Source organism: Eubalaena glacialis, chromosome 4 (assembly GCF_028564815.1).
Source record: "Eubalaena glacialis isolate mEubGla1 chromosome 4, mEubGla1.1.hap2.+ XY, whole genome shotgun sequence".
NCBI lineage: Eukaryota > Metazoa > Chordata > Mammalia > Artiodactyla > Balaenidae > Eubalaena > Eubalaena glacialis.
The window spans coordinates 182,394,923-182,422,865 of NC_083719.1; the positions used below are offsets into that span (position 1 = coordinate 182,394,923).

The 27,943-nt window shown below is 48.3% G+C and overlaps 1 protein-coding gene across 1 annotated transcript; it reads right to left on the reverse strand.

Moving 5' to 3' along the window:
- Window positions 1-368: 368 nt before the first annotated feature.
- On the reverse strand, window positions 369-27,943 carry ACSBG2 (acyl-CoA synthetase bubblegum family member 2). The gene is made up of 12 exons (XM_061190645.1): window positions 27,782-27,943; window positions 23,555-23,643; window positions 22,272-22,392; window positions 19,906-19,992; window positions 15,086-15,235; window positions 9,999-10,175; window positions 5,752-5,933; window positions 5,386-5,619; window positions 3,937-4,154; window positions 2,048-2,187; window positions 1,713-1,959; window positions 369-442 (listed from the first exon to the last, which is right to left on the reverse strand). The coding sequence occupies exons 1-12, from the start codon at window positions 27,926-27,928 to the stop codon at window positions 369-371; spliced, it is 1,866 nt and encodes a 621-aa protein (XP_061046628.1). The 5' UTR covers window positions 27,929-27,943.

A 27,943-nucleotide genomic window follows, 5' to 3' on the forward strand; every position in this document is an offset into this window, starting at 1 on the left:
TCCAGATAAGCCACAATGAAACATTTGGGCATTTCACCAAAAGCTCTGGTCCTGGATGGGAAGGCTGCCCTGCTCCCTCTATGAGACAAGTGGAAAAGGCAGGAAGAACAGCTAACAGAGTTGGCGGCCGAGCAGGAGGGAGTTTGCATGTCCTGCCGGGACCCAGGTAGAGCATTAGTTGAGGGCAGACACTACCTAGAAGCCGCGGCAGCCGCGCGTGGGTGCGTGTGCGCACGAGGCCTCTGCGGTTCTGCTCAGGGACCTACCTGCCGCTCGGGGGAGACCAGCTGTGTTGGACTCATCTGAGGCACAGCCCAGCGAAGCCGGTCTCACCATCGGGGCAGCCGGGAGCAGCTCTGCCAATGACGTCACTGATAGAAGTTGTCGATTTGCTTTTTGTATTTCTGTATTATGAAATGTCTTTTAATCTTTGTCGTTGGACCTGCCGAGAAAGGAGAAACCAGTTCAGACGTGGGGATGCAATAAGAGTCCACGTGCCCCGGGCGTGACCAGGAGACAGGGTTTCATGGCTGGGGCCGGGCTGGTGGCTGGCTGTGCCCTTGACTTCCTGGGGGCAACCCCTTTGCCATCCGCCGGGATGAGAGGACCCCTCCCCGTCCCCGTCTTGTCCTTGGGCCGCGGTGAGGATTCCATGAGCTGGCAGGTGGAGAGTGCAGTGAGCTCTGTGCCTGGCAGGGATGCTGCACCCAACCACGGAGGGACACCCCCCGACCCCCCGATTTTATAGGTGAGGCTCAGGGCCAGTTGCTCCAAGGTCACTCAGCAAGTGCATGGCGGGGCGAACGCTCCAACTTGAGACTTCTTTCATCCGCAGCCCAGGATGCCCTGTAGGCTCCGGTCACCAGGGGGTTTGGGCTTCCCTCCAGGTGTCCTAGACACATACCCCCCCACCCCCAACCCTGGATCGCATTTCCAACTCATAAATAAAAAGACCAGGGTTCGGAGGGACAAGTCACTACTCCATGTGGCGGGCACAGGATTTGAACCCAGGTTGTTCAAGGCTGCACGCTTGCCATGCGCCCAGCTCCCTGCGGTCCACGCTGTGGAAGTACAGCCGAGTGCTGAAAGCAAGCCCCAGGGGGTACCTCAGGGGAAGGCGAGACCCCCCCACCCCGGCCCCTCCCCTCTCGGCGGGGAGACAGGCAAAGCTAAACTAATATGTAGGGTAGTTTCAGACTCTGACGTATTAGGGAAGCAAGAAGACAGGGCAGTACAATAGGTGTGACGGTGGACTGTAGGGTCAGTGTGTTAGGGGGGACGGCAAGCTGCTGTAGCCGGGATGGTCAGGGAAGGCTGCTCTCAGGAAGTGGCCTTTAGGGTGAGACCCGGACAATGAGAAGGAGCCTTTCAGGCAAAGAATTGAGGGGGAAGAGCAGTCCAGGCAGAGGGAGCAGCAGGGGCAAAGGCCCTGGGGAGAAGGGGCTGCGCGCGTGTGTGTGTGCGTGCGTGTCTGTGTGCATGTGTGCGTGTGTGCGTGTGTGTGTGTGTGCATGTGTGTGTGTGTGGCCGGGGGGAGCTGGATACCAGTTAGCTGGAGGCGGCCGCATCCCCCTCCCGGTCCACGGCTGGTCCCACAGACACTCTGACTCCCAGAAAAAAAGACGCATCTCCTCAGAGCCCACAGTGGCCCTGGACACTAGCAAGGGACCAGCCTCCAAGTTTCAAGGCCACCGACTCTCCAGGCCACTCACCTAGCTCCCCGCCACTGATGGAAAAGTCCTTCTCCAAGATGACCCACTTCTGAATCTTCTGCGCCTCAGAGATGGCACACTGATTCACGGCATTTATGCCTTTCTGGATGGCCGTGTAGACCAAGGGGTCTCGCAGCTCCAAGATCTCGGACACGGTGGACGCCTGGCTGCCTGCATCCCGGCAGAACCTGATGGCCTCCCAGGTCAGTCTGTCCAGCGGCTCTCCAGTCGTCTTGTCGACCTCACACTGCCCCGAGACACCCCTGTCACAACGCCTAGCACCCGTCCCTGAGGACCAAGAAGTGGATCCCTCCCGCCTAGAACACCCCCGTTACCTTCAGCGTCAGGAGGACACCTAGAAACTTGGCCTTATCTCCCACTAACATGGCGTTACTGATGATGGGAATCTTCTCCTTAACCAGGTTCTCGATGGGAATGGGGGCCACATTCTCGCCGCCAGCAGTGATGATAATTTCTGAAACAAAGCATGGCTGGGGGTGGGTTCAATCATGACAGTCCAAAAGCCCTGCCCCTCTGTGGATCAGAGGGGACAGAGGTTGGCACCAATGACCACTCACCTAGAAAACCCCAGAAGCAGAGGAGGACCTCCGCCCATGGCCAGGACTCTCTCTCTCTCCTTCTCCAGGCCACAGACCCAAAGTCACTCTGCCCTTCATCCCCCATCTTCACATTTCCATTAAGCATCCAAGTCCTGGGCATTCCACTTGGACAGCATCTTACGAACTCCTTGCCTGTTTCTTGGTCCCCCATACCCTGCTCCAGGCCCTCCAGCATGTCTTGCTTGGAAGATAGTCAGGTGCTTCTGACCACACCGTCTTTCTGGTTCCTCCTTTTCCCATCGTTTGGCAACTCCCAAAGACCCTAAGTCCACGCTCTACCTGGGGGTGTGTGTAGCATCCCTAATTTTGGCAAGCTCTAAAAGAGTTGTGTCACTTTCTCTCCCTGCCTCTGAAATTCTTCAAGAGCCCCTCCTCCTGCCCCAGACACAGTCTTGACTTGTTCTTTCATCCTGGGATGCTTGCTACTTGCTGTGCCACCCACCCAAACTCTCTCCCTCCCATCCCATGATCTCACAGTCACCCTCGCTGAGGTTGTTACAGCACTAGTAATAATCAGTTTGATCCCATAATGGAGCTACTCTCCATCTTTATGTGGTTTTGGGGGGTTGGACTGCCGGGGTGAGCATGTGACCAGGTCTGACCAGTCAGCATATTCCATCCTCTACAGTGATTCATTCTGAGATGTGATAGTGACCCAAGAAGATCCAGCGAGAATCAGGCCTAAAACTTGCCGACACCCTTGGGTGTTAGGATGAACCTAGACTGTTGGCAGCCATCTAGTCACCAAGTTGCAAAAGCCTCTTTAAGAATGGCATCAACACAGAGGATAGAGATGACCTTTTGGAGTTTTCTGGTTTTGAGCCAATAGCGTCACTTTTTCACTCAAACCTGCTTAAGAAGGGTTTTCTGTTGCTTATCATGGAAATAATGCTAACATGCCCTCTAATTGTGCCCTCTAATAATGCTAACATGCCCATGCTAATAATGCCCTCTTATTGTATAGTTACTGCCTATGTCAGGCTCCATGCCAAATGGTCTCCCTCAGAGGTTGGTAAACTCCAGCCTGTGGGCTAAATCCCACCTTCCGCCTGTTTTTGTATGGCCACGAGCTAAAAAGGGCTTTCACGTTTTTTAATGGTCGGGAGGAAATCCAAAGAAGAATAATATCCGTGACACATGAAAATCCTGTGACATTTGTGTTGGCAAACAGCCATGACCATCGGTCTGCACATCGTCTACTGCTGCTTTTGTACCACAACGGCCAAGTGGAGCAGCTACGACAGAGACCCTGTGTCCTGCAAATGCAAAATATTGACGAGTGGGCCCTTTATGGGAAAAGTTGACTGAACCCTGTTCTACATCATTTCATTTAATCCTCACTGAATCGTTACAACTCTGTAGTTATCATTATACTCAAATGGCAGGGGAGGGAACAGAGGTTTCAGGCCCAGAATGGGCTTCTTTTCTGGCTCCGTCCTGCCGAGGGCCAAATGCTGGGCACAGGGACAGAGCTGGGGTGCGCGGACTGGGGTGTCCCTGTACATCAGTGTGAGCCCCGCCCCCTGAAAGGCAGGGCCTGGGAGCCTTCAACATTCAAGGTGAGCCTGCTCACAGGAAGCCCCTGCGGAGCCCAGCCCCAGTACCTTTGATGCGGCCCGTGATAAAGAGGAAGCCCTGGTTGTCCATGCGGCCCAGGTCCCCAGAGTGGAGCCAGCCCTCCTCGTCGATGGCCTCCACGGTCGCGTCCTCCCTCTCCAGGTAGCCCATGAAGACGTGCCGGCCCCAGAGGCAGATTTCCCCAACGCCGTCCTTGGTCTGCTGGTACAGCATGTTCTTACACCCAGTCATGACTTTGCCGGAACTGCCAGGGCACAGGAGGGAGGAAAACTGAGGCTCGGGGAGACGAGGTCACCCACCTCTTAGTAAGAGGAAAAAGAAGGCAGGCCTGTGAAGCTTAACATTTATAAAGAGCCTCCTTACGACCTCCATTAAAAGCTTTTCTAGGGAGACTTCCCCAGTGGTTGAGTGGTTAAGACTCCACCGCAGGGGACGCGGGTTCGACCCCTGGTTGGGGAACTAAGATCCCACGTGCCGCGTGGCTAAAAAAAAAAAAAAAAAATCTAACTTGATTTCCATGTTTATCAACAAGCTATCTCATTTCCAAGATCTACAAGAGGTCCTTTCTGAACACCAAAATTTAAGAATTAAGATTAAATCTTTAAAAAAAAAAAAAAAAGCTTTCCTAGGAATATGGAAAAACTCAGAAGCTATACACGTTTCATGAGTTCAACCAGGTAAAGATTAAAAAATTCTGCACAGCGAAGAACAACTCTTTAAGGAAGGACCACTCTTTGGTTTTGGAAGAAAACTCCAGTGGGCATTTGGGTTCTGCAGAAAACAGACCCAGATGGGATTATGGACTGGAAAAGGGGAGATAACTGATGTGCAAGGTAAAGTAAGAGGCAGGAGATGGTTTTGCCAGATTGGAAGACTGAATTTAGTTTTTTTTGCTAAGTTCAGAGGCAGCCAGAACTCGGCCGAGCATGAGAGGAGAGCCAGCCTTGCAATATGGCGGCAGGGCGGGGGTCAGGGCGGGTCACAACCAGGAGGCCCCGTGGAGGAGCGCGGTTCTCAGACTCCAAGTGGAGCTTGGCTTGGATGTTCTCACCGTGTCAGTATCACCGGGCTCCATCCTGCAGCCCGAGGTGAGCTGAGCTTGGGAGAAAGCCAGGAGGGGCCTGGGGACGTGTTTGAGATAAAGCGCCGTGGAGATGAACGGTCCCGAGGTCTAGGGTGGTGAACCTTGGGTGGGTGAGCCTGGGGTGGGCCGTCTGGAGGCAGAGCTCGCAAATGACAAATAGGGAGAGTCCATAGAATGTTTGAGAGCCCTTCCCCTTTATCCATGGGCTCTCGGACAAACTGGGGCTTCCCACGGTCACGAAAATTTGGGGCTTGGAGGCTGGAGAACAGGGGTCATTCTGGAGACACCAAGTCAGGATTCATCTTAGCCCAGAGGCCTGTCCACCCTCCCATCTTCATCCCTTTGACCCCGTGTGGCTGGAGGACCAGGAGTCTGCCCGGGAGGCCAGTACCTTAGAATCCTGTAGTTCTCTGGGCTGGACGTGGAATGGGGTCCTGAGCTTTCACTCATACCGTACGCCTCACCTATAGGTATGTCCAGACTTAGAAAGAACTCAGCAGTCTCTTGGTTGAGGGGTGCGGCCCCGCTGATAAAAATGCGGCAGCGATCCAGGCCAAGGGAATTCTTCATTTTGGTGAACACGAGGGCCTTTGCCATGCGGTAGCTCATGGGAGTGTCATGTCCCCTATGAACATGAATGCCAAGGAGAGCTCTATAGCCATGGAGCCACAAGGGGCCTGATGGGACCCAGCTGGAGAAGGCTGAGCCCCCTCACCCACTGCCCTCCACGCCTGGCCCCTCTGAGCCCGCCACTTACCCTCGCATCCTTTTTGAGTTGACCTTGAAGCCAATATTTCTTGCCCATGAAAACACCTTTCTCCTCAAGCTTGAAGATTTGCCAACAGTTTCCTTTATCTTCTCATGCATCTTTTCCCAAATTCGGGGCACCCCCAGGAAGGCGGTAGGCTTTACCTCCTGCAGAGTGTTGACCAAAGTGCCCTGCAGGGCGCAGAGCTGGGTTAGCCACACCTGCAACCCAGATGTCCATCTCTCCTCAGCTGCTCAGCTCACCCTGGTCCAATAAGCCAAGAGCTCCTCAGCTCAGCTCAGCTCTTGGCTTATGGGACCAGGGTGAGCTCCTGACCCAAGGGAGCCAATCCATTGGCTGGCCAGTGGCCAATCAGATTATCATGCTCTCTCTTGGCATTTGGTAGAGAGCACAGACTGGTAAAATGTTTTTGGAAGGCAGCGTGACAGTATTATTAACATTTTAAATGCAACTTGGCAGCTTCACTTCTGTGGGTGACAGAATTCAGCTGAACGAAAGATCAGGTACACAGAGAAGCACGTGTGAGATATTCTTTGTGCATCATTTTGTAACAGGATGGAAACAGACTTCATGGCCAGTGATGGGGGGATTGGCTAAAGAAACTGTGGCCCAAGAATGCAGTGGAGTATTATGCAAGATTCTCCCCCAAATTGATCTATAGGTTCAATATAATCCCTATCAAAAATAGGCAAGCTATTTCATACAAATTGACAAGCTGATCTTAAGATTTATATGGAAATGCAGAGGATCTGGAATCACCAAAGCAATTTTGAAAAAGAAGAACAAAATCAGCCGACTTATTACCTGATTTTGAAACTTATTATAAAGTAGGGTGATCAACTGTCCTGATTTGCCCAGAACTGGAGGCGTTCCTGGAATGTAGGATTTTCCCTTATGAAACCGGGAAAGGCCCAGGTAAACAGGGACACGGTAGTCATACTACCATAAAGCCGGAAAAATAAAGTCAGTGTAGTTTTGGTGTAAGGATAGACATAAAGTTCAGTGGAACAAAACTGAAAATCTGGAGATGAATCTTCACATTTATGATCAATTGACATTCAATAAAAGTGCCAAGGCAATTTAATGCAGGAAAGGATATCTGTATACAAACAAATAAACGAGAGCTTAGCTAACTTAGAGCCTTCTTGCCAAACACAAAAATTACCTCAAAATGGATCACAGACCTAAAAGTAAGAGCTAAATCTAAAAGCCCTCCAGAAGAACACATAGAAGAAAATCTCTGTGACCTTGGAGTAGGCAGTGATTTCTTACAAATGACGCCAGAAGCATGGAAGAAAAAAAATCAATAAATTGGAGAGTTAACATTCATTAGAGGTAAACACGTTTTGCTTTTCAAAAGACACTAGTAAGAAAATGAGAAGACAAGCCACGGAACTGGGAGAAAGTATTTGCAAATCATATATTTGATAAAGGATTAACATGCAACAGTAAGAAAATATACAACCAGATTTTTAAATGGTTAAAAATTTGATCAGACATTTTTCCAAGGAAGATATACAAACGGCCAATAAGCACAGGAAAAGTTGCTCACCACCATTAATCATTTGAGAAATGCGAATTAATATGGGAGATACCACTTCGCATCTACTAGGATGGCAATAATAATAATAAAAAAAAGTGTTGGTGAGGATGTGGAGAAATTGGACCTCTCGTACACTTCTGGTTGGGAATGTAAAATGACACAGCCAGTTTGAAAACAGTCTGGCAGTTGCTTACGATGGTAAGCCAGGGTCCAGTGGTTAAGACTCTGCACTTCCACTGCAGGGGGCATGGGTTCGATCCCTGGTGGGGGAACTAAGATCCCACGTGCTGCGCGGTGCAGCCAAAAAAAAAAAAAAATGTTAAGACAGCTTTGTTACCTGGTTGACAGTTTTAAATTTTTTGACAATATTAGGTGTTGATAAGGATATTGGAGACTGGGAACTTCTCAGGCCCTGTAGGCGAGTGTGTATACATTATGTTTTCAGCCAGAAAATAAAGTATTCATTTACTGAGTGTCTAATGTGTCTCAGACACCGAGCATGGGGGATGTGAGAGTGACCGAAAGGGGTCAAGGAGATATTTAAGCAGGGAACTAAATGACATGGAGGAGCCAGCCATGTGAAGAAAGGAGAATGAGCCCTCTGGAAGGAATTACAAAGGCCCTAAGACTTTAGCCTAGGGGAGGTTATCCTGGATTATCCAGGTGGGTCCAGTGTCATCACAGGGGTCCTTATAAGAGGGAGGCAGGAGGATCAGAGAGGCGTGACAGTGGGAGCAGAGGTAGGATGTGTGTGTGTGTGTGTGTGTGTGTGTGTGTAAGAGAGAGAGAGATTTGAAGATGCTATGTGCTCCTGGCTTTGAAAATGGAGGAAGAGGCCACAAGCCAAGGAACATAGGCAGCTTCTAGAAGCCAAAAAAGGCAAGGAAACCAGTTCTCCCCAAGAGCTTCCAGAAAGAACACAGTCCTGCTCATGTCTTGGTTTTATCCCATTGAGACTCATTTTAGACTTCTGACCTCCAGAACTGTGGGATAATAAATTTATGTTGTTTTAAGCCACTAAGTTTTGTGGTCATTTGTTCCAGCAATCATAGGAAGCAAATACAGAGAATGTAGCTGAGGAGAGCGCAGAGTTCTTTTCTGGCTCTGTTAAGTCTACAAGGTCAGGACATACAAGAATTCTTTCACTTACTTAACATGAAAAACCTACCAAAGATGAACTCCAGCTAAATGAAGAGGTAACCCCCAAAAAAGAACACAAGGACCTTAGAAAACAGAGGATTCAGCACAGGAGTGGGAGGAAGGGATATCCCTGCATGACAGCTTGTAGAAGCTGCTGTTGATGTCCTCTTCAGATCTCTAATGGTCCACAGCTTCCCTCTTCTTCAGAGAACTGCCCTTATTCAGAAATGCCTGGGAAGTTATGCACCCGCATGAGTGCATAAGCCTATAGCCAACGACTCTCTGAGATGGGGGTACAAAAGCCCAGACCCCTTGCCTCAAAGCAGTACAACTGTGGTGCCATTCATGCTTCAGAGATTCCCATGGGATTGGTTTGCGTAAGGGCGATTCCACTTACATGCCAGCTGAACTTACATCCTCTCTTCTCCTCTTGCCGTATCTTGCTCCCCTCACTCCCTTACAGTTTTCACCTGAGAGATCCTACTCAATTAATTACAAAAATCTCCATCCCATCTCAGGTTCTGCTTCTAGGGGGCCCAATCTAGGACAACTTAAAACAACAACCAGTCCTACTCAGGGGAAAATAATGCAGTAGGTATTAGAACATTTGGAAAATCCTGATAAGCATGTGACAGTTGAGATGGAGCAACTGTGGACAGGTATACAGAAAACTTGCACCAAATTGGAAAAGAAAGGCAACTATTAACTCTGGGGAAAACAAAAGGTTGTACCAGACAAGATATGTAATCATGTAGTAAACTACATGGCTCCGTTAACTAAGAAATCTTTTCATTGAGAGGATGGGAAAAGGGGAAGCAAGTGAAGATGGGGGTGTAAGAGGATTAAGTCCTTGCCTACTGCAATAGAAAAGTAATAGATAATATTTTAAAGTGCATGAATCAAGAAAATTATTACATATTTTTAATAAACTGGAGGTAAATGCCAGAAGAAATCACTTGAAAATTCTAGAGAGTTTGCCTCTGGAGGGTGGTTAGGACACTGCTGTTTTTCAAAAGAGGTCCAAAATCCCTTATCTCAAACCCGTGGGGCCAGATGTGTTCTGGAACTTAGAATTCTCTGGCCTTCAGAAAGGTAATATGGTGCTTATTTCATTTGTTGTATGAATCCCACGGTGGTGTCTTGGCAAGCCAGCTGAAATCCTTCACGTTAATATTTCTGCAGATACACATATTCCCAATAAGTGGGATAAAAATGAAGACTCCAAATAGCTTCACATCAGTTCAGGTCATATTTTACTGCCAAAAACGTTTGGTTTGGGGAGCATTTTGGAGCTGGGAATACTGACTTAAAAAAAAACTACACACGTACACACACGTTCTGCTTTCAATACCATTCACATCTTAGGTTGTTCAGTATACAGCCTGCACCACCATGGGTACCATGACTTGGATAAAGATAAAAACTAAAAGAAGGTGGTTGACTGTTTCAAATGCTGCTAACTGGGAGCATTAGATGAGGATGGAGAAGGAAACCCCAGATCTGGGACTTGAAGGAACCATCCACTCCTCCGGGCTGCCCTTGGCCTTAATACCTTGAGTGCATCTGGTTGAGCAAAGTAGACGAAAGCCCCGACCTTCATGGGTATCCAGACATCCATCATCTGAGCTGCGATGTGGCTGAGAGGAAGGTAGCTGACCACCACCTCCTGCTTCTCAGGAGCATAAGCCAGATTGAAGTCCCTCGCCACCGACCCCGCCGTCCACGTGATCTGGAACACAAGTCGAGCTTACAATCCAATACGATTCAGCGCGCCTCATCCTTGCCCGAGGGCCATTTAAATGCAATTATCTAACAAACACAAAGCACCTGCTTAGGCACCGCTCTTGTACTTTACAAACATTGAGTCACTTAGTCCTCATCTTAACACACTGGGGTTGATAACTGCGATTCTCCCCATCTTAACACACTGGGGTTGATAACTGCGATTCTCCCCATCTGTAAGATGGGGAACCAGAAGCACAGAGAGGTTCACTGACTTGCCTGAGGATGGAAGGAGCAGTAAAATTTGATGGGAAGCTTTGGGGGATTACCAGACGCCCTAGGATCCAGCAACAGACCCTAGAGTCAGAATGTCTATCGGGGATAGTCAGAAATCTGAAGGATTCAGTAAGTGTCCCAGAATCAAATCCTGACTCCACCATTTACTAGCTATGTGACCCTGGGCTATTTGCTTAAAAATCCTTTGCAACCTGTATTTGCTCATCCGTAAAAGGGGCACAGAGGTTCCTTGTGCCCAACATAAAACTATAAAACCAACACTGTCCAACAAACGAAAAGACCACCCATAATCCCATGGCATTAATACCCCAACAATTAGTATGTTAATGTTTTTCTTTCTCTGGTGCATACCTTGATGGAAAGTTTTAGCATACCTGTGATTTTGCAATCTATATTTTTTACTGGTGTCATAAGTCTCTGGCAAACAGTCGCCTCGTTAATGCAGCCACATGGGCCTCTGCACTGTTCATCCAACACATCAGGCAAGGCCCCGCCTCAGGGCCTTTGCACGGGCTGTTCCCGCTGCCTGGGATGGGCATCCTCTAGCTGTCTCCACAACTGACTCCTCAGATGTTATATTCTGGTTAAATGTCACTTCCTTACGGAAGTAGTCTCACATCACCTGAACTGAAGTTTCCAGCATCTGTCTAATCCTCTACGTACTACTTGCCACAATCTGAGTGGTTTTATTTGTTCATTCCCTGTCTGTCTTCCCGAGGGCCACCATTGGGTCTGTTTTGCTCAAAGCTGTTTTCCCAGCACATAGTAGGTGCCCAGTAAATTTTTGTTGAATGAATGAATGAATGAGGAAAGAGAAGTTACATTTAAGTGTAATGAAATATGCAAAGCACTCGCTCTGTAGTAAGCCCTCAAGATTTGTCCCTCTTCTTTCTCTGGGCCTCAGGATGGAGGGATTTTTCTTATGCACCCATAAGCACTGTCACCCACAGTGACCCAAGGAACCCAGCGCCCATTTGTTGAGAAAAGGGGCTAGGTGTGTGTAGACCGTGATTTACAGTGGTTTAGACACTCCTGGGTTCAGATCCTGGCTCAGACCTTTCTATGGTCTCTGACCTTGTGCAAGTCATTTCCCCTCTCTGAGCCTCAGTTTCCCAGTCTCTGAAAGGGGTTAATGACACATCTTACCTTGTGGGGTTTCTGTTAGGGGTTAGTGTGTTTATCTCAGCATGGCATAGTACCCTATAAACAGGAGAAGCTTTGAGCTGTTGACCTACGTTGAGAACATGGGACTAGCTTTGACTTCCTGCTGTAAAGATGACGATTATGATTTTAAAAATAATAGCCGACAGGGATTATTTTTTAATCCCAGTGTGCCAGGCGTTGCTCTGAGCATCTTATGTCTATGTGGTAGGTTAAAGACAACTGCAGATTCTCTGCCACCCCTGCCATTCAGAGCTGGAGTCTGTTTTCCTTTCCCTTCACAGGGCTGGTCTGGTGACTGGTTTTGACCCACAGAGTGGAGCACCGTGTAAACTTCTGACATTGAGTCCTAATAGACTGTAGCTTCTGCCTTTGTATCAGGGCATGCTTGCCCTCGGGGGAGCCAGCGCCACATCGAGAAGTTCGACAGCCTCGATGCCTCCATGCTGTGAGGAAGCCCAAGCCCCATGAAACACGTGAGTGAAGCCCTGCTTGGACCTGCCAGCCCAGCCTGGGCACCAGCTGAATACAGCTCAGTGACCCCAGCTGACACTCTGTAGGGCAGAAAAGACACTTTGCCAAGGCCTGCCCAAATTCCAGACCCAGAAATAACACACTCTTGGTGTTTTAAGTTGCTAAGTTCTAGAACGGTTTGTTACACGGCAGTAGCTAACTGACACAGTATAGGAAATAATTTTACCTTCATAGCAACTCTGAGAGGTAGCAACCATTCTTGTCTCCCTTTTACAGATGGGCAAACCGAAGCCCAGAGAAGTTAAGGAAATCTTCTCAGGTCACATAGTTAGCAAGTGGGGGAGCCAGGATGCAGATCCAGGCAGACTTGCTCCAGGGGCTCGGCTTTTGTCTGCCCTCTGCGTGGACGTGATCTGACTAGACATGAAGCCACTGGGAGCGTGGACGCTGGCCAGGGTTGGGTGGGGGCCTCATCAGACTCCATTCATTCAGTCCACAAAATGGATTGAATCCTCCTGTACACCAAGCACTGGAGACACAGCAGTGAACCAAACAGACAGCCCCTGCCCTCAAGGAGCTGTTGTTCATGATAAACACGTGACTGTATAATATGGCAGTGTAAGAAAAAACAGTAGCCAAATGGGGCTTGGGGGCTAATGGGATGGTTTATTTTTCTTTGCTATTTTAAACGTGGAAGTCAGGGAGGACTTCACAGAGGCGGTAACATTTGAGCAGGGACCCGTAGGAGGTGAAGGAGCAAGTCATGTGGGTCTCTGGGAAATAGTATTCCATGTAGAGGGAACAGCCAGTGCAAAGGCCAGAGTGTGCTGCCAGCTATTAAGCTGGGCTGGTGGGGACAGCCCTTATAAAGTAGAAACGCTTCATTTTAAAACTAGCAGTCTTTCTGACTCACAGAGGGGAGTGTGTTGGGTGCATGTCCTGCCAGACACTTTCCTGCTTTTAAAACTTACACACATGTACATCACTCGCTGCCATTTTTCAGTTTTTAACAAAATCGCGTTGTGCTCTGTGTACTGTTCTTCAACCAGCTTTAACATATTTGTAACGATCGCATCTTTGGACAGTTTTACGCCTTAGCCCCATAGACCTACAGTGTAGTTGAAAATGTGGACTGTGGCGCCTCCCTGCCTGGGTTTCAACTCCTGGCTCTGCCACGCTGCTTGCTGTGTGACCTGGGTCCAGCAGCTTAATCTCTCTGGGCTTCAGTTTGCTCATCTGTAGAAACAGCGTCCGCCTGATAGAACGGATAGGATCATAGAATCGCTGCGAGGATTTACAAAGTGTAAAACTCTCGGGATGGCCCCTGGCCCCATAGTAAGTGTGCAACAGAAATGAACTGTCACTGTCTTTCTTGTTCTTTAAAAAAACACCAGGGCGGGCTTCCCTGGTGGCGCAGTGGTTGAGAATCTGCCTGCCAATGCAGGGGACACGGGTTCGAGCCCTGGTCTGGGAAGATCCCACATGCCGCGGAGCAACTAGCCCCGTGAGCCACAATTACTGAGCCTGCGCGTCTGGAGCCTGTGCTCCGCAACAAGAGAGGCCGCGATAGTGAGAGGCCCGCGCACTGCGATGAAGAGTGGCCCCCGCTTGCTGCAACTGGAGAAAGCCCTCGCGCAGAAACGAAGACCCAACACAGCCATAAATAAATAAGTTAATTAATTAAAAAAAAGAAAAAAAGACATTGAAAAATTTAAAAAAAAAAACAAAAAAACAAAAAAAAACACCAGGGCTTCCCTGGTGGCGCAGTGGTTAAGAATCCGCCTGCCAATACACGGGACACGGGTTCGAGCCCTGGTCTAGGAAGATCCCACATGCCGTGGAGCAACTAAGGCAGTGCGCCACAACTACTGAGCCTGCACTCTAGAGCCCACGGGCCACAACTACTGAGCCTGTGTACCACAACTACTGAAGCCCGCATGCCTAAAGCCCTTGCTACACAACAAGAGAAGCCACTGCAATGAGAAGCCCATGCACCGCAACGAAGAGTAGCCCCCACTCGATGCAACTAAAGAAAGCCTTCGTGCAGCAACGAAGACCCAACACAGCCAAAAATAAGTAAATAAATAAATTTATGAAAAAAAAGAAGAAAAACACCAACAACTTTATCGAGGTGTAATTGACATACAGGGAACCGCATTTGAAGTGTACAATTTGGCACATACTGACTATGTCTGCACCCATGAAGCCAGCCATCACCACCATCGAGATGGTGGACATTTCCATCGCCTTTGTAATGCCTCCCTCTTGCCCTCCCCAGGCAGCCACTGATCTGCTTTTGGTCCCTGTAGATAAGTTTGCGTTTTCTAGGCTTGCACCACACGGCTTGCAGGATATTAGTTCTCCGACCAGGGATTGAACCCGGGCCCTCAGCAGTGGAAGCACAGAGTCCTAACCACTGGCCCGCCAGGGATGTCCCCCATAAACAGGATCTTTTAGCATGTATTCTCTTTATTCTTTCCTAACAGTGACCTAAATAACCATCAGCTTTGGACTCCACCCAGACATGCATAAGTTTCCCCCAAGCACACGGCCTTCCTCAAGTAACTAAAACAGCTTCTGCTTTACCCCTGAAACACAATGTGTATACTGCCCTTTCATGTATTTATTTTATCAAACACGGTTCTGAGCTCAAAAAACCCATGAGGCAGGGGCTGTTACATTGCACCCGTTTTACAGATGAGGAAACTGAGGCTTGGAGATGTCAGATGCCCTGCCCAAGATCACAGAGCCAGGTCTGCTCCAGAGTCCCTGATCTCAACCCCTGCACTATGCTGTCCCCAACCTTGGAAGCATTTGCATAACTCTCTATGCCCCACAGGTCAAGGGCACCCCCATGTGCTCGGCCCCTAAACGCCACTGTGCCCCTGTGGGTCAAGAACAAAACTAGCCTGAAGGCCACTGCCCCAGAGTGACGGGACCCTGGATGCTGCAAATTTCGTCCCTGTCAGCAGAGACAGCACTTACGTTGTCATGGCTAAGCATCACCCCCTTGGGATAGCCTGTGGTCCCAGAAGTGTAGATGATCACAGCACACTGATTGGCCTTCTGGCTCTTTATGATCTGGTCCAGCTGGGATTCGGGGATGCTGTTGCCAAGCTCCATGAAATCATCCCACTGTGGAAAGAAAAGACAAGCGAAGACCTAAATAGACATTTCTCCAAAGAAGACACAAAAGATGGCCAAGAGGCACATGAAAAGATGCTCAACATCACTAATTATTGGAGAAATGCAAATCAAAACTACAATGAGGTATCACCTCACACCGGTCAGAATGGCCATCATCAAAAAGTCTACAAACCATAAATGCTGGAGAGGGTGTGGAGAAAAGGGAACCCTCTTGCACTGTTGGTGGGAATGTAAATTGATACAGCCACTATGCAGAATAGTATGGAGGTTCTTTAAAAAACGAAAAATAGAACTATCATATGACCCAGCAATCCCAATACTGGGCATATACCCAGAGAAAACCATAATTCAAAAAGACACACACACTCCAGTGTTCACTGCAGCACTATTTACAATAGCGAGGACATGGAAGCAACCTAAATGTCCACCAACAGAGGAATAGATAAAGAAGATGTGGTACATATATACAATGGAATATTACTCAGCCATAAAAAGGAACAAAATTGGGTCATTTGTAGAGTTGTGGATGGCCCTAGAGACTGTCATACAGAGTGAAGTAAGTCAGAAAGAGAAAAAAAAATATCATATATTAACGCATATATGTGAAATCTTGAAAAATGGTGCAGATGAACCTATTTGCAAAGCCGAAATAGAGACAGTGTAGAGAACAAACATATGGACACCAAGGGGGGAAATGGGAGGGTGGGATGAATTGGGAGATTGGGATTGACATATATACACTACTACGTATAAAATAGATAACTAATGAGAACCTGCTGAATAGCACAGGGAACTCTACTCAATGCTCTGTGGTGACCTAAATGGGAAGGAAATCCAGGGAAGAGGGGGTATATGTATACGTATAGCTGATACACTTCACTGTACAGCAGAAACTAACACAACATTGTAAAGCAACTATACTCCAAAAAACAAACAAACAAAAGAAGTGGAGGGTGGGGACTCAGGGTGTGTGAGAGGGGTCCTCAGCACCTAGGAGTTCCCTTCCCCAGTCGGATCTTGCCCCACCAGCTTCTCCCGAAGCATGATTCCCAGCAGGAGGAAAGGCACCTCTTACAAAAGCCCTAAGATGTTTGCTTCTTCTCCTCCACTTCCCAGGCAGGCTACTCAAGCACCGGTGCCTCAGTTTCCTCATAGGTAAAATGGGAATGACATCAAGACCCAACTCCTTGGGTTGTCTTAAGCAGTAAATGGGTTAATATATGTAAAATGCTCAGAACAGCAGAGTTCAATATTATTTATTCTCTGCCTTCCCAGATGCCACTCAGCACCTCAAACTTATTAGTTACCAGATTGATGTGGCTGAGGGCCACTGTGATTGGTTTAAGCTAGAAGGTCCCATCTGCCTGGGCCACAGTGGTTAGACTGGGTCTGGGCATGTGACCTCAGGTGGTCCAATCACAGTGATGGTCAGGGCTTTTGCTGGAAGTGCTGGGACATGAATGAGTCATCTGAACGTGAATAAGATGTAGCCATAGGAGCTGCTGGACCATCTCAGGACTAGGGGGAATCAAGGCTGGCATGGAGCCAAGATATGAAGAGAGCAAAATGGAGTCTAGGTCACGTTATTTGAGCCCCTGGTTCCAGCCATGTCTGACATCCACACCCTAGGTTGTGGATATGAGCCAATAAATGATCTTTTAAGCTTAAGCCATTTGGTGTTAGGCTTTTGTCACTTGGAACCAAAGACATCCTTACTGATAAGAGATACATCATCTCCCTATGGCAGATGAAGGAGCTGAGGCTCAGAGGTGGTAAGTTACCTGCCCAGGGTCACACAGCAGGTAGACAGAGGAACTATCATTCTAACCCAAGACTGTCTGACTCCAGAGCCTGTGCTCTTAATTAGCTTAGAATTTGGTGCCTGAGAAGGAACTGTTGGGCTGGGTGAACCAAATTTCACCTGGGACCTGCAAAAATTCTACCTCTGAGCCCCTAGTGAGGCTCTGGATGAGGGTAATGTCCTGTCTGCAAGACAAAGGGCACTCCAGGTCCTCCAGAAATGGCCAGTATTGCCTGTAGCCTGCCAGGGCAATGCTGGCCCCATCTGAAAGGGAAGGACCTTTACCCAGACCATCTCTAACAGGATAGGGTGATGGTGAGAGGAGCAGCACACAAAAGCCTTTTGCAGGACCCTGTCCTTTCTCTGAGAGATGCCTCAAGCCCTCCCGCCCCCCACAAAGGATGCTCCCCTAATGGCTGGTGCAAGACCTCATTCTCCCATGGCCACAAATGATTGGATTAGGTAGACACCAGACCCAGTCCTGTCCAATCCAGTCCTCTCTCTTGGCAATCTGGAATTGGTCCTGAGTCCAATCCCAGGCATCGTAACCTACCCAGTTAATTGTCTTATTCTGCCATCCCCCTGCCCCCGAATTTCACCTTTTAATTTCCCAGGCGCTTTCTTTTTCTCTCAGTTCTAATGAATGTATTCCTAAACTGAATCTAAAAACGGTAGGTTCTACTCACCCTTGCAGAGAAGGAGATTACTAATCTATGTCACAGAACTCTTCCCTGTAAATCATTGTCCTCAACCAGGGGTGATTTTGCCCCCTAGGGGACTTAGGTGGTGTCTGAGGATATTTTTGATTGTTTCAACTGGGAGGGTGCTATTGGCACCTAGTAGGTAGAGGCCAGGGATGTCGCTCAACACCTTACAATGCACAGGACGGCCCCCACGATGAAGAATTATCCACCCCAAATGTCCAACAAGGCTGAGAAACCCTGCTGTAAATACTACTTCTAACAAATGAGTTTATTTAACTTATCCAGGCTTAAGATATTGTTTCTGTGTTGGTCATTTTTAACCTCTGAAAGGTCTGTGATTCTGATCGGCTGTCTTACTTAGTCATTGGCCTGGTCTTAATATTTAAATGTTTTCTGAAAGGTGCACGAGCTGGTGAGTGTTTTGGCCAGAAAGGATCATGGACATCTTTCCTCCCGCTTGCGTGGAGGGCAAACCAAATACACTCCATGACATTTTAGGACTTCTGATTTGGGTCACGGGTTTGATGGCCTGATCTCAGGGAAATTAACAGCAGCTCGTCCTGGTCCCTCACAGCCCTCCTGCCCTGAGTTCTGTGAGTTAACTCATTGTATCCTTAAAAACAAAACCCAAACCGCCTCCTTTGGCTTAAGTGGGTTTCTGTTGCTTGCACCCAAGCATTTTCTGACTCTTAGAAGACCCTGAGGCAGAGTGAATTTGCAAGAAAATGACTGCGACAACATTTACGGTGTCACCCACTCTTCAGGGGCCCCGCCCCTCCCTCAGTAAGAGCTAAAGTCTGGGCCCTCATGCAGCTTGGCCTTGCTGGGCAGTGTGTTACTTCCAAGAATAGGTCCTTAAAGGCAGGACAGCTTCCACCTGGATATTTCTCTCCCTCAAAACATTATCTCTGGAGATCTGAGCCACCAATAAGTCCAGAGGTCCTGAAGTCATCATGCTGGAGACAGCACATGGAGATACCACAGAGAGACAGGGAAATGTGCTGGAGGAGCCCCAGCTGCAGGGTTGGGACCAGAGTGAGGACCAGGGGCTTCTCCTTGAGTGCAAAATTTTAGAGGATGCCAAAAAAAAAAAAAAGCTTGTAATCAAGATAAATAGTACTTTAATGCAATAATTTAAAAGTCACTATCAAAGCAGAGCAAATTCATGATGAATGAAACATCAAAATTTTAAAAAAGGCTCCAGCAGGGCTGTTGGTCCGAGCCATTGCAGAAATGTGCACCCCTATATTCCTATTTGTATATATTAAAAATGGCTAATGGTTTTAATAAAAATATTGATGACTTTGCATCTATGAAAACCAGGAAAGTAAATTTATAATAAGTTCTGGTTTGAATACAAATTAAATATTTAAACTTAATGTTGTGAGTTCCAACACATCTAATTTTCAATGATGCAGTATTTTTTCAGTTACTCTAATGGTCTGAAAAGAAACTAATAATAAAATGATTGGTGTTGTCTTACGCCACCAATTTTTGGGGTGATTTGTTACACAGCAATAAATAACCAGAACAGACACCTTCCAGTAAATCAGAACCTTCATGCCAGAAAAAAATTCTCTCAAAAGCCTCACCCCCTCCCCTTGTGAGGCCCCTCCCTCTCCCTTCCTCACCACCCACTTTCTTTGAGAGTTCCCGCCCACTTCCCTTGTGAGGCCCCTCCCTCTCCCTTCCTCACCACCCACTTCCTTTGAGAGTTCCCGCCCACTTCCCTGGTTTGGCCCCTCCCTCTCCCTTCCTCACCACCCACTTCTTTTGAGAGTTCCCGCCCACTTCCCTGGTTTGGCCCCGCCCCCTCACCACCCACTTCCTTTGAGAGGTCCCGCCCAATTCCCTTGTGAGGCCCCTCCCTCTCCCTTCCTCACCACCCACTTCTTTTGAGAGTTCCCGCCCACTTCCCTGGTTTGGCCCCGCCCTCTCCCTTCCTCCCACCCACTTCCTTTGAGAGTTCCCGCCCACTTCCCTGGTTTGGCCCCGCCCCCTCCCTTACCACCCACTTCCTTTGTGAGCCCCTGCCCACTTCCCTGGTTTGGCCTCACCCTCCCCCTTGCTCACCACCCACTTCCTGTGGGAGTGCCCTCCTTCCCTTGCAAGGCTGTGCCCTCCCCTTTGCTCAGTGCCCTCCTCACGCTTACAGAGTACAGGTGGTTACATTCGCTCTCCTTCACTGGCAGCCTGTACTGAACGATTGCTTTTAGGGTCTCCATCTTGGTCTTTGGAATCTGAAAAAAAGTTGTGTATGGACCTCATGGTAACGGGGCCCTGCAAGAGCACATCCTAAGCTCTCTCCCACAGGGACCTCAGCCTTTTTCCCTCCCCCTGCCCACGCAGTAAAACTTTTGCTCTTTGTCTTGACTGACAGGTCGGTATCAGTAGACTGCAACCATTGCAGAGGGTTGAGGGCAACAGCCTCCTGAATTCTGCTGTACAGAGTTGTGGCTTTGGTTGGTGAGTCGAAGGAGGCCCTCCTGGCTCTTCGTCTCCTGGCACCTTATGCTTCACAGCCAAGATCCAGCTAACCTGGTTGGCGTAGGGCTACAGAAATCCTCCATGAAGGTGGCTGGAACTGGGTGGGTTCAGAACTCTTTACCTAAACCTAGACCTGTAAGGTTCAGGTAACCAGGCCTGTGGGATTCTTGCCCCCCTGTTCGTGCAAAGGAAGGAGTGTGCCTGTATGACATTCCTAGCCAATCCAGTGAAGAAGTCACTTCCAACATCCAGTACGCTACTTATAATTATAACCAAGTCTCTGGCATGGCCTGGAGAGAAAAGATGACAGAAGTGCTTGTAACAGCTGGATAAGAGTTTTCCAGAGAGAGAAGAAACAGACATCCAAAAAGCCTGAAGCAGGCAGTAGCTGGGATGTTTGAGGGATATAAAAAGTCCAGGCTGGCTGGAATGGGAATGGAAGGGAGAAGGCCGGGGGAGGATGCAGGAAGGGATGGAAGGGCCAGGTAGGCCATGCCTTGGAGGTGACAGCGAGGAGTTTGCAGTTTATTCTAAAGGAAGGAGGGAAGCACTGGAGGATTATGAGCCGTGCCCATCACCCAGAATCAAAGATTTGCAAGTGGAGCTGAGCGTCCAGTTTGGGAGGAGAGTATCGGGAGCCTGGCTTTGAATCTTTCATGCAGAGCAACCAGAACAAGAAACCTCCCACAAACTGCATCTTTGATGAAACTAAGAGATGGAAATAATTTATGCATGTGAGGTTGAATATACCAGCACAAGGACAGGAAGCCATAGCACTGAGGTGGCTGCAGGGGAAAGGATGGGGCACGTGACATTTTCTAACGGAAGTACCCAAATCGGAAGCCAGTATTCACGGCAAGAAGGAGAAGGGCCCCACCCATCACTCATCACCCATCACCCACCCCGCAGTGTGTTCTGCTATGAACAGGACAGACAGGGCATGACATGAGTACCAGGGACCAAAGAAGCATGCCTTCAGAAAGCAATTTCAGAAAGTAGACGTCTATCCTCACTGAACCAGCTCAGGAATTAGGCGTCGAAGGAGGCCTGGTGGCACAAAATATCCTGTTTCACTGAGTCTGGCTGGATTCCGTTGAGGCTTGCAAATCTACCCTAATTTCAGAGAAGTTAAAATGTGGGAAAACACATGGCCCACGGCGTTCAGAGGATGCCATCCATGGCGAGACATCTCAACTCCAGAAATATTAAAAAGTAACTCAGAAAAGATGAAATATGGTATTAAAGAAACAGTCACAGGAATTCCTTAGTGGTCCAGTGGTTAGGACTCTGTGCTTCCACTGCTGGGGTCCCGGGTTCGATCCCTGGTCGGGGAACTAAGATCCCACAAGCTGCGCGGTGCAATGGCTCTTGGGGTGAGCCATGAATCTGGCCATCGAGGCTCACCCCTCCCAAGGACTCCCCTCCTGTCAGGATCCTTCTGCCAAAAGCTGGTTCAGGCAACTGCAGCTCATTCAAACACAAGTCATCGGAAATGTTTCTTGCAACATTACAAAGATAGCACAAGGGGGAAAAAAAAAAGGAATAAGAGAGGGTCAGATTTCACTGTGCACAAAAAGTCACTGCAAAGCAAAGGAAAATTGCCCCCCAACCTTCCAATGTAAAACCTAGGACGTAATGGGGTAGACACAGCTGGGAAGGAAGAACACAAAGCAAACATACAAGCCCTGAGGGGAGAGCCAGACATCAGAAAGTAGTGAAACAGGAAGTGGTCGGACTTATGAAAGAAGCAGAAAAGAAAGACAAAAGCATTTCAGAAAGGAGGACAATTACAAGAGGTGAACATAGCAAGGATGACAAGGTTCAAAATAACTGTTTCTAAAAGAAAACTGATAAACAGTGAACTGTATATAAAATAACACACAAACACATTTTTAAAAAACAGAGGCCGAGTAGGAAATGAATATGCATTGGAAATTAAACTCATCCACTCCACACACATCCACTCCACACACACACCACCCCTCCTTCCCCCGGTGACTGGCAGGCAGCAATGGGGGGCAGAGGGGTTTACCGAAAGGATTTTCTGCAGCTGTAGGTCATTTTCCACCAGCAAGATGTTCACTTTGGCGTGAGCAATGATGTATTGACAGGCTTCCGCAGAGTTGGTGGCATAAATACCAACACAGAAGCCCCTGGGAAAAGAAAACACATGCACGAGTGTGCCCCACACACCTTAAGTCGAGAACGAACGTCCTGGAAGGTGGGGGGAGGGGAAGGGTCTGCAGGGAAAGTCTGAGTTTGCAGCCTCGGCACCAGCTTCCCTCCCTCCACAGCTGGACAGTGATGAAAAGGACAAAAATGACAGTGATGATGAGAGGATGGACTCCCGGCTTGTCATTATGACATGGAACCCTCACAGTACCCCATTTTACAGATGAGAAAACTGAGGCTCAGGGCAGGGAAGTCACTTGTTCAGGGTCCCACGGCAAATAAGAGGTGGGGTTTGGACCCCCCCACCCCTCCACCCGTTCCCTTCATTTGCAACCTTTTGTTCTTGCTTTGAACCATTCTGCTGTGGGTTCCCTTTGTATCTCCCTGCTGGCTGATGACATCAAGGATCTTTCCAAGTGCCTGTTGGCTACTTCCCTTAGTGATGTTTCTGTCAAGTCTCTTGCCCATTTAAAAATCTTTTTTTGGGCTTCCCTGGTGGCGCAGTGGTTGAGAATCTGCCTGCCAGTGCAGGGGACATGGGTTCGAGCCCTGGTCTGGGAAGATGCCACATGCCGCGGAGCAACTAGGCCCGTGAGCCACAATTACTGAGCCTGCGCATCTGGAGCCTGTGCTCCGCAACAAGAGAGGCCGCGATAGTGAGAGGCCCGCGCAGCGCGATGAAGAGTGGCCCCCGCTTGCCGCAACTGGAGAAAGCCCTCGCACAGAAACGAAGACCCAACACAGCCATAAATAAATAAATAGATAGATAGATAGATAGATAGATAAATAAATCACTTTAAAAAAAAATCTTTTTTTTTTTTTGGCTGCACTGAGCGTCATGTGCGATCTTAGTTCCCCGAACAGGGATCGAACCCGTGCCCCCTGCAGTGGAAGCGCAGAGCCTTAACCACTGGACTGCCAGGGAAGTCCCTCTTTTTGTGTTTTCATTCCTGAGTTGTAGAAGTCCCTTGTGTATCTGAGATACTAGTCCTCTGTTAGACGGGGGTGTGTGTCTATCTCGCCGGCTCGCCTGCGGCTGCTTCTGCAACCCCCGCTCACATCTCCATGGGAACCAGCCTGGGGCTGCCAGTTCCCAGAGCACCACCACCCAACATCCACAGGGACCCGGGCCCGGGGTCTTACCCCGCGAAGATGGCGCCAAGAGCTGCAAGGAACCACTCGACGGAGTTAAACCCAAGGATGCCGACTGAGTGGAAAGGCTCCAAGCCCAGCTGGGAAGGCAAAACCAGACAGACAAACGGAAAACAGAAGCCACAGAGGTGGTTTGCTTCCGGATGGGATCTGCTCACTGTCAGGTGAAAGCAGACCCCAGAGTCCACGGAGTCACAAGGGGGACAGCCCGTGTTGAGATGAAAATCCGGAGTGTGATTTTTTGTGTGACTCTTGGGAGGCTGGTTAACCTCCTTCTCTGTAATACCCCCTTTATTTATTCTAATTTTTATGTATTTTTTTCTATATTATTTTTATTTGGTTGCACCAGGTCTTAGTTGTGGCAGGCAGGCTCCTTAGTTGTGGCTCGCTGGCTTCTCAGTTGTGGCATGCGAACTCTTAGTTGCGGCATGCATGTGGGATCTAGTTCCCTGACCAGGTGTCGAACCCGGACCCCCTGCATTGGGAGCGCAGAGTCTTTAACCAGTGTGCTACCAGGGAAGTCCCCTATGTATTTTATTTTTTCACCATTAACCAACTTTAAGTGCACAGCTCAGTGGCACTAAGCACATTCACATTGTTGTACAAGCATCCCCACCATCCACCTCCAGAACTTTCTCATCTTCCCCAACTGAAACTCTGTCCCCATTAAACACTGACTCCCCACCCCCTCCCCCAGCCCCTGGCCCCCACCATCTACTTTCTGTCCCTATGGATTTGACTCCTCTAGGGACCTTTTATAAGTGGAATCATATATTTGTCCTTCTTTTTTTTTTTTTTTTTAAATTATTTATTTATTTATTTATTTATGGCTGTGTTGGGTCTTCGTTTCTGTGCGAGGGCTTTCTCTAGTTGAGGCAAGCGGGGGCCACTCTTCATCGCGGTGCGCAGGCCTCTCACTGTCTCAGCCTCTCCTGTTGCGGAGCACAGGCTCCAGACACGCAGGCTCAGCAATTGTGGCTCACGGGCCTAGTCGCTCCGCGGCATGTGGGATCCTCCCAGACCAGGGCTCGAACCCGTGTCCCTTGCATTGGCAGGCAGACTCTCAACCACTGAGCCACCAGGGAAGCCCTATATTTGTCCTTTTGTGTCTGGCTTCTTTTACTTAGTATAATGTCCCCCAGTTCATCCATGTTGTGACAGGTGTCAGCATTTCACTCCATTTTAAGGTTAATATTCCATTGTATGGACGGATCACATTTTGGTTATTCATCCATTGATGGGCACTTGGGTCGCTTCCTCCTTTTGTCTGCTGTGAGCAATGCTGCTATGAACATGGGTGTCCAAATATCTGTGTGAGTCCCTGCTTTCACTTCTTTTGGGTCTGTACCCAGAAGTGGAATTGCAGGATCATATATGGTGATTCTAAGTTTAATTTTGTGAGGAACTGCCAGACTGTCTTCCAGGGTGGCTGCACCATTTTACATTCCCACTGACAGTGACTGAGGGCTCCAATTTCTCCACATCCTCACCATCACTTGTTATTTTCTGTTTGTTTTTTTTTTAATTAGCCATCCTAATGAATTCATTTTTATTTTTAATCATAACAGTACTCAAAGAGTGATACCCTATAGTGGTAATAAATTGCACTTTTGAAGGCATAGCCGTGATCTGAACGTGGTTGAGGATGAATCAGGAGACCTGGACATTAAAGTGATCATGCTTGGTGGTCGCCCCCCTTTTGTCCTGGAAACTCCAATTTTGTTGGCTCTTTTCGTCACCTGAGCAAGGCTGGCAATGACCCTCTGTCCCCGGGGAAAACCTAAGCATTTGGAAGGCATCTGCCTGCTGATGCTTCAGAACGTGATGCAACATGTTTATGCTTAGTGGCAGAAAGGCTGTCTTCACTGTGGACAGTGTCTCTATCAGTGTGTAGATAAACTGACTTCTTTCTGATTGGATCCCTGAGATTTAGGAGAGCAGGGATCCTTGAACTCCAGAACTAAGTGCATAGGGGAAGAGGACCATCTTTCAGGAAGGGTGAACTAGCCACAGCACTATGGCGTGGGGGTAAGGGCAGCCAAGAAGAAATCCAGCCCAAGCAGGTGGTTCCTAATTCCAACCTCTCACAGTCTCTAGATGAAGACACATGGGCATCAGAGGAGGGGAGAGAGGAGCTTGGGTCTAGGTCAAAATGTGATCGGATTTCCTATAAATCAGAACCATCAGGAGATGCCCTTTTACAGTACGAGATGTCTGTTACATTCATTATCTATGGCTGCATAACCCATCATCACAAATGTAGCAGCTTAAAAGAGCACACATTTATTATCCCAGTTTCCACAGGTCAGGAGTCTGGGGGGTGGCACAGCTGGGTTCTCTGCCTAGGATCTCCCAAGGCTGCAATCAAGGTATTGGTGGGGACCATGACCTCCTCCAAAGCTTGGGGGCCCCGCACTTGGAGGTTGTTTGCAGAATTCATTTCCTTGTGGTTGAATGATTGAGATCCTCTTCTCTTGCTACCTGCCAGCTGAGGACCGCTCTCAACTCCTAGAGTCTGTATGCCATCCCCTGCTACATGGCCCTCTCCAAACATGGCAGTTTGCTTCCAGGACAGCAGGAGAATCTCTCTTAGTGGTTCACCCAATTAAGTCAGGCCCACCCAGAGCACCTGCCCTTTCTCATGAACTCAAAGTCAACAGATTAGAGACCTTAATGACATCTGTGAAATCCCTTCACCTTTGCCATCTCAGGAGGGAAATCCCATCCATAGCCCACAGTCACAGGGAGAAGATTATACAGCACAAGTACACCAGAGGTTGGGAATCTCGGTGGAGTCACCTTAGAATTCTGCCTAACATGCCTACCAAATTGGCCCAGATGAACAGTTTTGATAATATGATGTTGACAATAACAGGTAAACAGATTCTCTCATATATTGTGAGTGGACTTAAAGGGCATTGTCTTTGTAGGAATTCATTGTACAAAGAAGGTTCAATGTGGCACCACGTATCGTAGCAAAGGCTGGAAGCAACTTAAATGCCCACCCGTAGGGGGCTGATTAAGTCAATACTGTTACATACGTATTTGCAGTTGTTGAAAAGAATATGGATTTTTTTTGAAAAAAATAAATCAATATGGAAGGATCTCAGAATGCAGCAACCAGCCTCCAAGATGAGTTTCATCTCCTGGTGTTTGTGTTCTACTATAATCCCCTTCCCTATTGTATCAAGGTCGGCTTAACCTTGTGAAAGAAGTGATAGTATGTCATTGCTGAGATTAGGTTATAAAAGATATCACGGTTCCCACCTGGTTCATTCTCTCTTTTGGATCACTAATTTTTTTAAAAAATTAATTAATTAATTTATTTATTTATGGCTGTGTTGGGTCTTCGTTTCTGTGCGAGGGCTTTCTCTAGTCGCGGCAAGCGGGGGCCACTGTCCATCACGGTGCGCAGGGCTCTCACTGTCGAGGCCTCTCTTGTTGCGGAGCACAGGCTCCAGACGCGCAGGCTCAGTAGTTGTGGTTCATGGGCATAGTTGCTCCGCGGCATGTGGGATCTTCCCAGACCAGGGCTCGAACCCGTGTCCCCTGCATTGGCAGGCAGATTCTCAACCACTGCGCCACCAGGGAAGCCCTGGATCACTCATTTTGGGGGAAGCTGGCTGCCATATTGTGAGGACACTCAAGCAACCCTACGGAGAAGGCCATGGAGCTAGGAACTAAGGCCTCCTGCCAAGAGCCAGCCATGTACAGAAGCCATGTACAGATGATGCAGCCCAGGCTGACAGCTTGACTACAACCTCATGAGAGATCCTGAACCAGAAACATCCAACTAAATCACTCCTGGATTCCTGACCCACAGAAACCAAGAGATAATAAAGCTCTGTCATTTTGAGTCACTAAGTTCTGGGGTAATTTGTTATGCAGCAGTAGCTAACTAATACACACATATACTGTGCTAACAGAAAAAAAGCAGGTTGTAGACTCGGGTATAGTATGCTACCATGTGTCTAAAAATGTGCATATATAGAATTATATAACATGTACACATAATTTATTCCCCAGAAGAGCATAGAAAAAACTGCAAATGGTGGCTACCCCCATAAGAGAGGGGACAAAGATTGGAAGGAAATTTTTCACCAGTTAACCTTGTATCTTGGGGTGCCTTGTGCATTTTGTCCCATATGTATGTATACATAAAAGGAATGATTTAATACATGATGAACGAATGAAGGAATGAATGAATGACTCATTTACCTTGAGTAAGGCTCTTGCAGCCTTCTGACAAGCTTCGTAGTACTGGTTGTAATTCAGAACTTCCCACTTTCCATTCTTCTTTGATGCGAGGGCTGGATAAGTCCCAAATCGGTTGACTGACTCCCGAAAAAATTCAGGGATGGTCATGGGGGTCTCATGGCC

Bases quoted from the DNA above. Each gene is read 5' to 3' on its own strand.
- ACSBG2 (XM_061190645.1), bottom strand. From the start codon at position 27,928: ATGACCATCCCTGAATTTTTTCGGGAGTCAGTCAACCGATTTGGGACT. The intron at 15,236-19,905 runs GTAAGCGTGAGG...TTCTTTCCACAG, and splicing joins AATGTAACCACCTGTACTCT to TGGGATGATTTCATGGAGCT. The intron at 4,155-5,385 runs GTACTGGCCTCC...GTGCCCTGGCAG, and splicing joins GAGAACTACAGGATTCTAAG to TTCCGGCAAAGTCATGACTG.